Genomic DNA, 14,188 nt, shown 5'->3' with positions numbered 1-14,188 from the left:
ATTCGAAAGATGATAATAATCACGTTTGAGGTATTCATTTAACAGTATTGTTATTGTGCTAGGTTTGCACTGCATAATACGTTTGAGAGCTGTGCCTAATATTTTCGTTACCTCGTGGAAAAACGACTCAAAATTGCATGTACTGTATGTCTATGCAGTGCGCGCGCACACACACACACACACACACACGCCAATTCCAATGGAGTTGGGACATTGTGTAAAAAACAGTTAATGTTCAAACTGATAAACTGCCTGCAGCATGTTCCCAAAAAAGCTAGGACAGGGGCATGCTTACCACTATGTTATATCATCTAAATACACTCGATAAGTGTTTGGGAACTGAGCTTTGAAGATGGAATTGTTTCCAATTCTTGCTCGATGTACAACTTCAGTTGCTCAACAGTCCAGTGTCTCGCTTGTCGTATTTTGCACTTCATTATGCGCCTGCACAGATTTTCAATGAGAGACAGGTGAAAAGATGTTGATTGGATGGCAGCATATGTTGCTCCAAAATGTGTTTGTACCTTTCAGCGTTAATGTTGGTTTCACAGATGGACAAGTTACCCATACCATGGGCACTACCACACCACCATACCACCACAGATGCTGGCTTTTGAACTTTGCGCTGATAACAATCCGGATGGTCCTTTTCCTCTTTGGCCCGGAGGACCAGACGTCCCTGATTTCCAAAAACAATTTCAAATGTGGACCGGACACATGCAGACCAAAGTACACTTTTCCACTTTTGCGTCAGCTCGGGCTCAGAGAAGCCAGCGGCGTTTCTGGGTGTTGTGGATGTATGACTTCCGCTTGCATGGTAGAGTTTTAACTTGCATTTGTTGACTTTTGACGATTCTCTGAATCTTTTGATGATATTATGGAGCTTCGATGATGAAATCCCTAAATTCCTTGCAATCGTACATTGAGAAACGTTGTTAAATTGTTGGACTATTTGCTCATGTAGTTGTTAACAAAGTGGTGCACCTCATCTCTTCCATGCTTGTTAACAAGTGAGCCTTTCAGAGATGCTTTTATACCCTATTGTGACACTCACCTGTTTACAATTAGCCTGTTCACCTGTGGAATGTTTCAAACAGGTGTTTTAAAAAAAAATGTTTTAGCTTTAGTCTTTTGTAGCTGATTATCACCTTCCTTCACTGATTGTCTGGGATAAAGTCATTTATCGTGAAGAGTGTGGCGTCCATTTTGACTTCAAGTGACAAGCCAGTAATACAAACTGACTGACGCGTGAGCATAACCAACATACACTATGGGTACTTAACACACGGCATTTATAAATCAGCTTAAATATTTAATAACATCCACTGCATCCCATTCAAGCATCACATTAGGGCGTTAAAGCGCTCCTTGTTATGGAGCCACAGCGGGAAGTTGAGGGATGATTCATACAGGCTGCTTCGTATTGATCATGTGGTGTATATTTGGAAGCATTCATTTTGCATACATATGTCAGAAGCGCGGCGTGGGAGACAAACTTTAGCATGCGATTGCACATAAATTGTCGGCCAGCCTGAAATGCTTTTCAGTTCAGCATATTAATGGGTTTAGAATATGAAACGGCGACAGCCTTTCTAAATGTCCTTCTACGCAGTTGTATTCATTTGGTTTTGTATGAGAAAGGACAAAACAAATCCTTGGATGGCACTTAGACTAGTAGCTGTAGTTGATAGATGGGTGGGTATATACAGTAGGTAGTTAGTAGACTTGAAGGTAAATTAGTAGGTAGGTAGGTAGTTAGATGATAAATTGGATGGGTAGATACTGTAGATGAGTCAAATAGGTAGTTGATAGATGTGTAGCTAAATGATTTTGATTAAAAAGATTTTAAAAAATAATAAATGAGTTTGCAGGTTATAGGGCACATTCATGCTAGAAAAAGTTTGGAAATGTTTCATCTTGGACTCATTTGTATGTCCCAAAAACCTGACATTCGAACGGGGGGTTGTAGACTTTGTATATCCATTGTACATAGGTAGGTAGTTAGATGGGTAGGTATATAGATGACTACGTAGGTAGTTAATAGAGAGTAACTTGAAGGATACATGGGGAGTACTAGGTTGGCAGGTAGGTAGTTAGATAAGTCTACTCAGTAGCTTGATAGCTAGATGGGTATTTAATTAGATGGGAAGGTTGTCGTCAGATAGATGATTAGGTAGCTTAGTAGATAGATGGGTAGGTATATAGCTGAGTAGGAGGAGGGGTATATTCGTCGGTACGTAGGTAGATAGATGCATAGGTAGGTAGTTCATAGATGGGTGTGTATATCCTAGTTAGATTAATGGGTGGATAGAGGGGTATTTAATTAGATAGTCGGTAGATGATTAGATATTAGATGTGTAGCTACGTAGAGGGTAGATGGGTAATTCGACGAGTAGACACGTTGTTCATATACAGTAGGGAGTTAGATTGGTAGGTACATTGTTAGGTATAAAGTTGAGTAGGTAGTTGATAGATGGGAAGGTAGTTAGTTAGTAGATGGGTAGCCAGATGTATAATCAGTTAAGTAGGTAGGTGAGTAGATGGTTGGGTTCATGGGCATTTAGAGTTATAGATGGACGGATGGAAAAAAAAAAAAAATACTTAAATGCACTTAAAACTAACTGTATGGTTGCATATCACTCATAATAACAATAAGCTAACATAGAAAACAATCAATTTCTGACCACTGAGAAGAAAAATCATATAGGAACCAATGGAAAAAAAAACTGTCGGCGTCACAAAACCTTGATTTAAAATTCTTGCTCAATGTACTGTCATACAAGTGTAAGAATCCACTGACGCTAACCATGATACGTTTGTGTATGCTTGTAACATCCTGACTGAGCTGAGACGGCATTCATTCACAGTGGCCAAATGTGACTTGTTGTATGGCTGCGGCTCTATATAGACGGACGTACAGCGTTTGACGGGCGTCACACGCCTGTGTCGTTGCACTGTGACGTTTTAGTCGAGCGTGACAGTGAATCATGGCGGGGGACGCTGACATGCGGCGTCACGTAACATTGATGTATGGGTTTTTGTTGCCTCGCAAAGAAGGACGCCGCGTGGCAGTTGATTTGTTGTCCTGACATATGTTGGTTGTCATGACGTTGCCTTCTGGCAGCCCTCCTCTCGGGGACAACATCAGGCACATGTCAAAATCACAATCCATAAAGTCTCCATCTATCTAGATATGTATTTAAAAAATTGTCCGGTGCGTATCGATCAAAGATATTAGATAAATAGATGGGTATGTAGGTACGTAGTTTCATACGTAGGAAAGTAAATAGGCATATAGAAAGGTAGATAGATGGGTAGGTGAATGGAGAGATCACTATGTAGGTAGGTAGTAGATGTATAGATGAGTAGGTACTGTAGGGAGGTAGTTGATTGATGGTAGCTAGATGGATAATAGGGTATTCACATGAGTAGATAGAGGTACGTAGGTAGGTAAATGGTTGGGTAGATTTGGATGGTAGCACACATTTCAAAGTGATGCTTCCTGTTCTGGCTGGTGTGATAACAGAAGGAGTGTGAAGAAGAAGTAGCGAGGAATTAAATCACACTGGAGCGCGCATAGCCTCCCTCGGAGACGCTGTTGGCAAAATAAAGCTGAGCGCTCTTGTCGCTTGTGTCGAAGTGAAAATCTCGCCTCACGGGGCCCGGAGTGCGAAAACAGCCTCGGGTATTAAGAGGAGGGCCGCCGGTGAGTCATCGGGTTCTAACGAAGAGAGAGAAAAAAAAAAGAAAGTTCGGAACAGGGGTCGTCTCATGTCTCGTCCATTCTGGGAGCTAATCCACGCGTGATAATGAACGGCGTCGTGTCTGGTTCCTTTCAGGGTGATTAATACCCCACACCAGTTCTCATTGCAGCTCGGAAGCACACAGCTGAGGCGGCAGATGGAAACCCAAAGGTGGCATGCTTTTTAAAAAAAAATATTATTATTAGTTTATATATATATATATATATATATATATATATACACACACAATCGCAGCTAGTAAGAGCCATCAAATTACTCGTTATCCACAGCTTGAGGACAGGCACTACCGCGCAATGCCACCGTGAAGCTATCAAGCTACTATGCTTCCACCATACTACACTGCCTTAATAAAATGATCCAGTACAGAGAATCCAGTACAGCAAATAGAGACATGTACTAGATGCGTAGGTAGATATATGGCTAGGTAGGTAGTTGCTAGCTATAGATGAGTATGGAAGTCGAATGCAGGTAGGTAGGTATGTACATAGGTTTGTGATGGGTGCGTAAAGAGATAGGTTGGTAGATTGGTGGATAATTATGCAGACACATAGATGGGTGGGGTCGAGAGATTGTTGGGCCCATCACTAGAGGATTAGGTAGGTCGATTGATAGGTGTGAAAGTAGGGTAGCGATTCAATGGTTAGGTAGAAAAATTGTTAAAAATAAAAATGTGAAGATTGCTAAGTAGGTAGATGTAGTGGGAGATGAATAGATGGGCGGGGTAGTAGGTAGGTAGGTAGGTATCTGGGTCGGAAGATAGATGGGTATGTACGTATGAAGGTTGTTAATTTAATTGTTAGGTAGCCTGATGGGTGTGTACTGTAGGTAAGTAGGTAAATACATAAATGGGTCAGTAGGCAGGTAGACACTTACTGTACACGCGTAAGTGGCCATAAATGGGTGGGGAATCATTGGCTGATCTTACCTGTCAATCTTTACAGCAGCTCCCATCTCACTAATGCCGATGCTAAGCTACATGCTAAATAACTCGTTAATGTTTTTATGAGTTTTAAGACACACTTAAAACAATCCTAACCCGAGAGACGAATCCGTCGTTCAATTAAGGCCGAGCTCGCCTATTTCTGGTTGCTCCGTTGCCGTGGCGACGCAGCCATGTTTAATTCATGGCCTGGCTGTTGCCGGGTGGACGGGCGTGTCGCCAGGAACTGGCAGAGAGCGACCTGCATGGGAATTCTGGAAGACAGTCGGTGTCGAATGTGTTAGGCTCGGTTGCACCTGCACTCTCGGATTGTGCTGCGTGCACTCCCACGAAAATCTCAAATTATTCATGTGGTTAAAAATAAACTATTGTAGCTCTATACGTCAAACTGGGAGCATGTAGGAAGGCCCCAAGATTTAGGTGTACTTGTACTTACTCTAGTCAGGATGGTACAACATTACCTTTTATTAGTTTCCCCCAGCTGGAAATAAATAAAAATGCACAAAATTTCACTTTATCGTTAATTTTTTTAAAATAAATCACTGTTATTTGGCCAGCTCCTGCAAAACCTCCACAGCCTCCACGCTTTTATGTAACAGGTTGACCAATTAGCATGTGAACATTGTTTTAGTCTGGATGCTTCATTAAGATATAGACTGGATAATTGTTGTTACACCTGCATTTATTAATTGGTAATCAGCAGCATCAACATAGATTATATTTTAATTAAATGGCGTCATTTTTAATCATCTCTGCCGTGGAAGACGATGGAGCTTTTATCAGCTGCGCACATGCGCGCACGCTCGGCCGGATGCTTGATTTAATGCAAGGTCATAATTAATATTGAGAGCTGACGTGCTCCTCGGTTAAATTAAGGCAAAAAGTGATGAGGAGGTAAAGTAGGCCTGCCGCTCTACAATATGCAAATTGCATGTTAAAAACCCCAGTGGGCATTATTTTAACTCCAAGGTGGAACAAGTCACGTGCACTTTCTCATTAAAACAATTTTTATTCTCTTATCGTTAAAAACTCGGTCTTCTCAACCTTTAAAAAAAATCCGTCATCAGCTTTTAACTTTTGCCTCGTGCTCGTGCTAAACACAGAAATCAAAATTGTAGTTTAAATAGATCTTATGCAATATGAATATGTAACAGAATAAAAAATGGACATACATGCTTTTCATTGAAAATTTTAAATAATAAATAAAGTAAAAAGTAAGTAAATGTAATGCAAAAAGGATTTATTGCAATAATATTTAAGATAAAATAATTGTGCCAGGAAAGTAAATAATAAATAAAGCAGAAATTCAGCAGTAAAAAAAGTAAGCAAGAGGTGAGGTAATTGTAAAAGTAAATAATAAATTAAAAACATCTTTGAAAGTGTAATTGTTTAATCAAATCTTATGTTAACATTTTTTCCCCCTAAAACAAAAATGATTTTTGTTTTTGACACACACACACACACACACACAAAGTTACTGTATTAGCTTAGCCTTACTTCACTTTGTGAGTCTTCAGTTACGCTGTATTTGTTCTTCCAGGTTGCCTGTTTGAAGACGATCTCTGCCGAGCTTACGAGTTCTGCGTCAACGGTACGTCCACTTTATTGTTTTGTTAATTTTCTAGTTAATACAGTATTTCCCCCAAATCATTATACTGTATGTTTTAATTCATGCTGCGATGTGGGCATCTGCAGATTTTCACCCAAAAGCCAAAAACAGAGAATAATAAAGCAATTTAAAAGAAAATTAATAATTAAAGCTAATTGTTAAGTAGATATCATGCAAAAAGTGATTTATTCCTAGACATTTAGGATAAAAAAAATTGTGCCCAGAAAGTAAAAAAGAATAAATGAACTACTTAAGTTTTATTAAATTAACTCAGAATAAACAGATTATTAATTGTTAAGTTTGGAAGCACTGTGAGCTCATGTGGCTCGATGTGGAATGGAGGAACACAGTTGAAAGGGCGTGTCACGGTTCTGCCATTTCAAAGACGACACAGGTTTGTGTATTTGAAAACCGCGATTTTCGGTTTCCATACAAAATCGTTACAGCCTTAATACATACTTACATACATACATACATAAGCATAATTATGTAGCTGTATATATTGCTTTAAAATGAATGCTGAACTACATGTATTTAGCCATATCATATGAATCCTAAAGAGCTGAGGTTGCCTTCATTTACATATGAATACAGTTTGCAGGCTGCTGACTGGTGTGGATGCTTTATGTTTTATTTTATATGATGTCACAGACAATATGGACATAATGAGGTGGTTTGGTTGCCTGGTAACCTGGCATTGCTGGTAAGGAGTGGCAGGAAGTGCCGGTGGGGGGGGGCACTGCACTTCCTCCCTCAAGCACGAACCTGCTTTACTCTTAGCCCAGTTTCTATAACAAAAATAAGGTTTTGTCACCCCGTGGGAATAACGCTGGATTATTTTTTCTCTTATTATATATGTAAGGAAGGAAGTCACACTGGCGATGACATAACAGGTCTGTTCAATGTTTAATGTGCTGCATCTTTCGCAGGTTTCCATGTCAACGGGGCTCTATTTTAAATACAATTTCCTTCTGGGATTGTCATTATTGTGTGCGCTGAACATTCATTATTATTAATTTTATTTTAGTTGAATATAATCTCACAATAGATCCACTTGCGAATGTTTTTACGGAATTAACTATTTAGTTTTTGTAATTAATATACTTTTATTTTCAATTTTCATATATTTTATTTGATTATTTAATTAAATATTTCGCAATTGATTTACTCATGAAATATTCTCTAGTACAGTATATCATTTCATTATAATGTATAACAATTACTTGATTTCAAAATAATTGTTTCTAATAAATACGTTTTTAGAAATTTATTTTTTATTTCATTTCTATAATCTCACAATGAAGAAACTTCTTAAAAGTAAATTTAATTATTTAATATTTTAATAATAATATTAATAATATATATATTTTTACATGACTTTTTACATTTTTTTTTTCAATATTTGATTTGATTTCACTGTAGATTAACTTGTGAAATACTTTAAGATAGTATTATATTCAATTACATTTTTGAATTATTTTGAATAGATTTTCAATTTTTATTTACATTTTATTTCAATAGATCCACTTATTTCGTGCTGCAAAACAATACACCTCCTGTGCCGTGATGGCCAAAAGCTATTATTTTATTATATTCTAAACAACCATAAAGTACCTATAATGAATAAAACTGTCCCTCTATTTGTCATGTCTGGATCATATTGAGGGGTATAAAAGAGGATTTTCTTTCTTTTTTTTTTTTTTTCCCCTCCCAAGTAGCAAAACAGTTAAGAGACATAAATCCAGACACTCCTCCACCCACACACTACTGCAGCCTGCTAACATTATCTACAGTGTGAACGCTAATGCTTTTGGAAGGTGACAGCAATGCGTTTATGCAAAAAAAGACGAGGAGGAGACAACTGATGACTTATTAGGACGACGTTTGGACCGGTGCATTAGGAGCGCAAATCGATATGTCCAGACAGGCCACAATGTGGAGTGTAGATAAAATGAGCCATCAGGGTGTGTGAATGATGAAAGTGTTGCGATTTATCTCATCAGACTGTTATGTCTGAGAAGTAATGACACTTATTGTTCATACAAAAAAAAAATAACGCTAGCTTGTCGCTTTGAGTTCATCCCTTCACAAAATGGAAATTCTTACAATGATTCTTACAGTTAGGCTGCTAACAGCTAGAATGCTAACAACCTGTGTAGACCCATGATATTAATTCTACAATATTGAGTGCCTCAATGGACATGGGACAGGCGGAATGCTATAGGAGAGTGAGTGTTAAGAAAGATTGGAAAAAGGCTTTTTTTGTAATCTTGCCCTGTAGTCTAGTACTATTTCTAATGACAGTTGCTAAAATGCTAACATGCTAACAGTCTATATGCCAACATATAGCAAGATAGCAACCTAAATCGAGAATGCGTGAAGGCAAATTGATGGAGATTTTACATCATGCCGTTATTGTGTCCTCATTCAAAAGAGAGTTTATAAAATGGTATGCTAACATGTAGCATGAGGATATATATTTTTCTTTTTAATTAATAAAATAATGCATTTCCTTTATATTGACAATCTTAAAAGTGCTGATGATGCAGGTGAAGTGATCCAAAGCTGTGATCAATAATAATGTCCGCTGAAACATTCAAATGTAACATACAGCGTGGGCTTTAATGGCCCCAAGCAGGGTCGAGGTGACCACATAATCAATAAAACACTGCTGGTTAATTGTTTGTCAGGGGTCTGGGCTACACACTTGAGGGAGGTAACATGTAACACTTATCTGCTGGATTTGAGCTTATAAAAGCAGTGAGCCAAAGAGCCACAAGAGAGAGTTAAAGGAAATTAAAATGCCTTTCTGTAGTCACGCATGGGTTGAGTGGTCTTCTATAAGCGGTCCCCCAAGGACATTGGTATCATTTACACCGATAAAAATGACGCTTGGTTAAAGGAAGTAACTTCGACAGTCAAGACAATGCATGAAACGTTGCTTGCTGCCGTGCTGCACCGAAATGAAGAAGGATGTGTACAAATCTGAGGACAAATAGCAGCGTTAATATTGAACGATGCAGTTGTATTGTCTTTTTAAGGCAGTGCGTGATATGCTGCTTGCTGCCATGCTTTTCTGAAAGGAAGATAAAAATAATAATCCACTAGCACCAACATTCTGCAAACAAATAGCCTTGGTGCATTAGCATCACATAATCGGATGGTACCTTTAGTCAAATAGTGCATAAAATGCTGCATATTTTACTCACATTGGATCCCAAATTTCCACAGATATGCTGGCCTCTTGTTATTAGATGATGAAGATAAAATTAAGGCTGGCTGGCTTGATGTCACATTTGCTGCCAAGCCTTGCTAAAAGGAAGATAAAAATAATCTACTGGAACTACATTTTTCACAGATTTGTGGACAAATGGCATCGTTCGGTTGGCGTGTCATAATCGCACAATATCATTAGTCGAGACAGTGCATGATATGCTAAGACATTGGACCCCAAATTTGCACAAAACGTGGTTAGCATCTTATTGGCTGATAAGATGCTAGCAGATAAAAGTTAGGCTGACTGGCTTAGCCAAAGTTTTTAGAACTTTGCCTAGGCGTACTAAAAAAAAGGCTTGTGCTGGTGTCATGTTACCGACTGACATCTTTTAGTTAAGATAGGGCATGATATGCTGCATGTTGCTCTGAATCGCTCAGCTTGGAAAGACAAATATTAAGCCATTAGACCCCAAATTTACAAAAGGCTGCCTTTGAATCACACGGCATGCTGGACATTCATGGGTGGGCTTATGTTTTATCGTCAAGATAGTACATGATATGCTGCTTTCTGATGTGCCTCACTACAAGAAAGATGAAATGATCTATTGGAACCAGAATTCGCACACATAGTATTGTTATATTATGCTGTCACTTTATCAGCTAACACCTTTTGTCAAGACGGTGCATGATATGCTGCCTGTTGCCATTCCTTAATATGCCATATTATTGATCACGGTGTTTTATCCTTGGATTTGTGCCATTTCTGTTCTGCCAAATGGATGGAATTATATGCATCTTTATTACATTTCAGCCTTCTCCAGAGGTCCCGGCCAGTCGTCCAGTACGACAGGTCGGCTCAGGTTGCCTAGCGACCTGCATCTACCCAGGCTGATGTGCTAGATTAGCGGAAGCCCCCCCCCCTGCCCACCTCCCCCAACCCCACCCCCACACCCCTTGATAAAGTCGTCGCTATCACCACAGGGGGCTGCTTATCGGGGTAGAATGTCACAGAGTGGAGACAGCTTGCTTCGAAATGGTGTCGGCACATTTTGTTCATGGTTTTCTTCTTCTGGTTTGCAGATGGAGTTTTCGGGAGGTGTCAGGAGGTGGCCGGAGCCGACCTGAACACGTACGACGTGTCTTCCTCCGGCTTGCTGCGCCTCAGGACGCTCTTGCAGAAACTGGCTCACAGAGGTAGACGCGCACTTTTAATTGCATTGATCAAATGCTAACACGCAAAAAGTTGCTATGCTAACATATACCGAGATATAGCCTAAGTAGAGAAAGCACTAAGGTAGATTGATAACTTTATTTTTCCCTGTAGTCAGATACCATTACTAATGAAGTTGCTAAAATGTTAACAGTTGATTTTCTAACATATAGCAAGCTGACCACCTGAGTACAGAAAGCGCCAAGGTAGATAGATTATTATTATTATTTTTTTTCAGACGCTTAGGCTTGTAGTCAGGCACTATTTCAAAACAAATTTGCTAAAATGCTAACATGGTAACCGTTGGTATAAAAACATGTAGCAAGATGGCCACCTGAATAGAGAAAGCGCATACTAATTTTAATATTTAATATTAATAAATATGTAATATTAAATATTTACATGTCCATTTTTTATGAACATTTAAAAAAAGTCGATGAGAAATTCTTACTCTGAATCAAACATTAAATTCTAGTGCCTAAGTCTGCTGGGACAGGTGGAATGATAACATGCTAACAGTATGTGCATCTGCTCCGATCCAATTTCCGTTATTTTGTTATATATATATTTTTACAGCGGCACGGTGGACGACTGGTTAGAGTGTCTGCCTCACAGTTCTGAGGAGTGGGGTTCAATCCGTGGCCCCGCCTGTGTGGAGTTTGCATGTTCTCCCCGTGCCTGCGTGGGTTTTCTCCAGGCACTCCGGTTTCCTCCCACATCCCCAAAAAAACATGCATGGTAGGTTAATTGAAGACTCTAACTTGCCCTTAGGTGTGAATGTGAGTGCAAACGTTTGTTTGTTTGTCTGTGCCCTGCGATTGGCTGTCAACCAGTTCATGGTGTACCCCGCCTCCTGCCCGATGATAGGTGCAGAAGAAGATCGCCTCCAGCCTTCCTGTGATCGCCTCCAGCCTTCCTGTGTGGAGTCTGCCAAAATGAGCACATTAGGTTCACTCAAACTTGTCCATAGGTGTGAATGTGAGTGTGAATGTTCATTTGTATGTAGCTGTAATGTGCTTTGTGATTATCTGGCGACCATTTAAACTTGCAATGCTTATGAGGCCACAGTTGATAATTGATGGATAGATGGATGGATGGATGGATGAGTCACATAGTCTACGCTGAACAAATTGTAACTGCCGTTCTTACCCACCTGGGGGCAGTAGATGCCTTCAACACAAACGGGAACATAAACATGAGGCTTAAGCACCCACCCACCTGACCGACCCAACCACCCACCCAGTGCAAACATAATTGGCTTTTGCAGGCCACTCTGAGCTTAATATCTTGTAACAGGCGTGAACCATTAACAGTCAGCAGTCAGCTGGGATGAGGGGGGGGGGGGGGTGTTAAAAAAGAGAAAAAGGGAGGGCTGACTTGAAATGAATGAAACGTGTAGAGCCCTCCGTTTAAACTCCGACCTTGAAGCAGTGATGTCAACGTTTTGAGTTTTATCTCCCCCACAATGCACCGCTGCGCTTTACTTTTTTATCGGCGAAGCATCATCCAGCGGTCCCATTGGGAGGCTTTGTCGAGAGCATTGTGTTCTGGGAGTTAAATTGAAGAAAATCGAGAGGGGTTATGAAAATGAAGAGGAACGTCCGTGGAATCAATTTACAATTCCCCTTATCTCCAAAATGGCATGTCAGTCACATCAAAAGGAATTGAGCCTTGTACAAAAATAGGGGAAAAGAGGCATCAAAATACCCCAGTGGTCAAACTCACAATACACTTTTCGTGCTGCTTATCAGAAGCTATCCTAGTAAGCAAACACTAATTTGTGCATCCAACAAATCTCAATGCAGCGCTGCTTACCTTTTGGCTTTGACATGCTAGCAGAGGCGTCGCACCGGTGGGGAGTGTGGGTGGTTTTTTTTTTTGCATGATCGTGCCCCTGAAGTTTTTCACTGTCCAGTGCACCCCTGGATACTCACGGTTCGGCACCCGCAGATTTCACCTATCCACGTATTTTTTTTCAATCTTTATCCCCCCCCCCCCCCCCAATTCTTCCCCCAAGTTTTCCAATTTTTTTTTCTTTTTTTGTTCATTTTGTTTTTTCTTTTTTGGGGGGGAGGGGGCACCCACTAAAACACTTAATGGTGGTTATCTCCGCTTATTCAAGTATTCTTGGGGTTTAAAAAAAAATAAAAATAAAATTCCATTGCAATTCTAATGGCCGTTAATTATCTGCGGATTTTCGCTATTTGCGGTCCGGCCCGGTTCCTATCCCCTGCAAATAGCGGGAGTCCACTATAGTCTGATGACTGAACTGCCGCCTCCTTGCTTGAAATTGGCTCTGGATCTTCACCAAGCCTAACTATCGTGTCACAGGTGGAGAAACTCAGTGTAGGAGCAGTTATTATCTTAGGGGGTTGCGACAAGGCAAGTGGGGAAAGAAAATGAAAATCAATTCCCGGCCTTGCCTGTGTGGAGTTTGCATGTTCTCCCCGTGCCTGCGTGGGTTTTCTCCGGGCACTCCGGTTTCCTCCCACATCCCCAAAAACCTGCATAAATTGGGGTCTCTAAATTGCCCGTAGGTGTGAATGTGAGTGCGAATGTTGTTTGTTTGTATGTGCCCTGTGATTGGCTGGCAACCAGTTCAGGGTGTCCGATGACAGCTGGGATAGGCTCCAGCATGCCCGCGACCCAAGTGAGGAGAAGCGGCTCAGAAAATGGATGGATGGATGGATGCTCTGTTAGTTCAGTAGATTCTTTCTCCCATATCAAACAGGACTGCGTTCTGTGGTTGATTTTTGTATCTAAAAATGTTGCTGTAAAACTGTGCAAAACCAGTATAAGTAGCAACAACATGTCATATGAAAACTTAACATCATCAAAGGGAAATGCATTATATAGTTCTTGTTATCTCCGGTCCAGTAAAGTAGCACAAATAACGTTTTCTGCATCTGAAAAACATTGACACAAATAGTCAAGGCAAGCCCGTGACCATGAACATAGAGTACATGTCATACGATGCATTAAGGGGAGGGAAAGCTCGAGCAAGCTTTAATGTTAGCATTCATTCGGCGTGAGTGTGAGTGTAGGCGTCGGGGTCATTTTAAAGTAACCTGCTTTTAGTGTGAGCAATATGATTTCCTTCTTTGTTGTTTTGTGCATTTGTTTGTTTGCTCCTTGTCAAGGTTTTCGCCGTGACTACAATATGAAATGACTGAAGTGGGGAGGTTGTGATGCATATTAGTTTGGCCTTTGCCTGACAAAGACAATAATGATGCTTTTAAGCCAAGTGGAGCTTTTGTAAAAAAAAAAAAAAATTATATATGTGTTTATATATATATATATGTGTGTATGTGTGTGTGTATATATATATATATATATATATATATATATATACTGCTTTTTATTATCATCATTACTACACCATCTAGTACAGCATCGCATTTTGATCGTTTGTAGGATTCGCCATGAAAAAGTGGGTTTGAGAGCCCTTT

General features: G+C 40.0%; 1 protein-coding gene across 1 annotated transcript in view; it reads left to right on the top strand.

Moving 5' to 3' along the window:
- Positions 1-14,188, top strand: part of ptprn2 (protein tyrosine phosphatase receptor type N2) — a 120,079-nt gene that overhangs the window by 908 nt on the left and 104,983 nt on the right. The window contains 2 exon segments of the mRNA XM_061666543.1: positions 6,245-6,295; positions 10,610-10,723. Of these exon segments, the coding sequence (XP_061522527.1) occupies positions 6,245-6,295; positions 10,610-10,723 (165 nt within the window).

The sequence above is a fragment of the Phycodurus eques genome, chromosome 21, assembly GCF_024500275.1.
Source record: "Phycodurus eques isolate BA_2022a chromosome 21, UOR_Pequ_1.1, whole genome shotgun sequence".
NCBI classification, from domain to species: Eukaryota; Metazoa; Chordata; class Actinopteri; order Syngnathiformes; family Syngnathidae; genus Phycodurus; species Phycodurus eques.
This window is presented reverse-complemented; position numbering and strand designations above follow the sequence as displayed.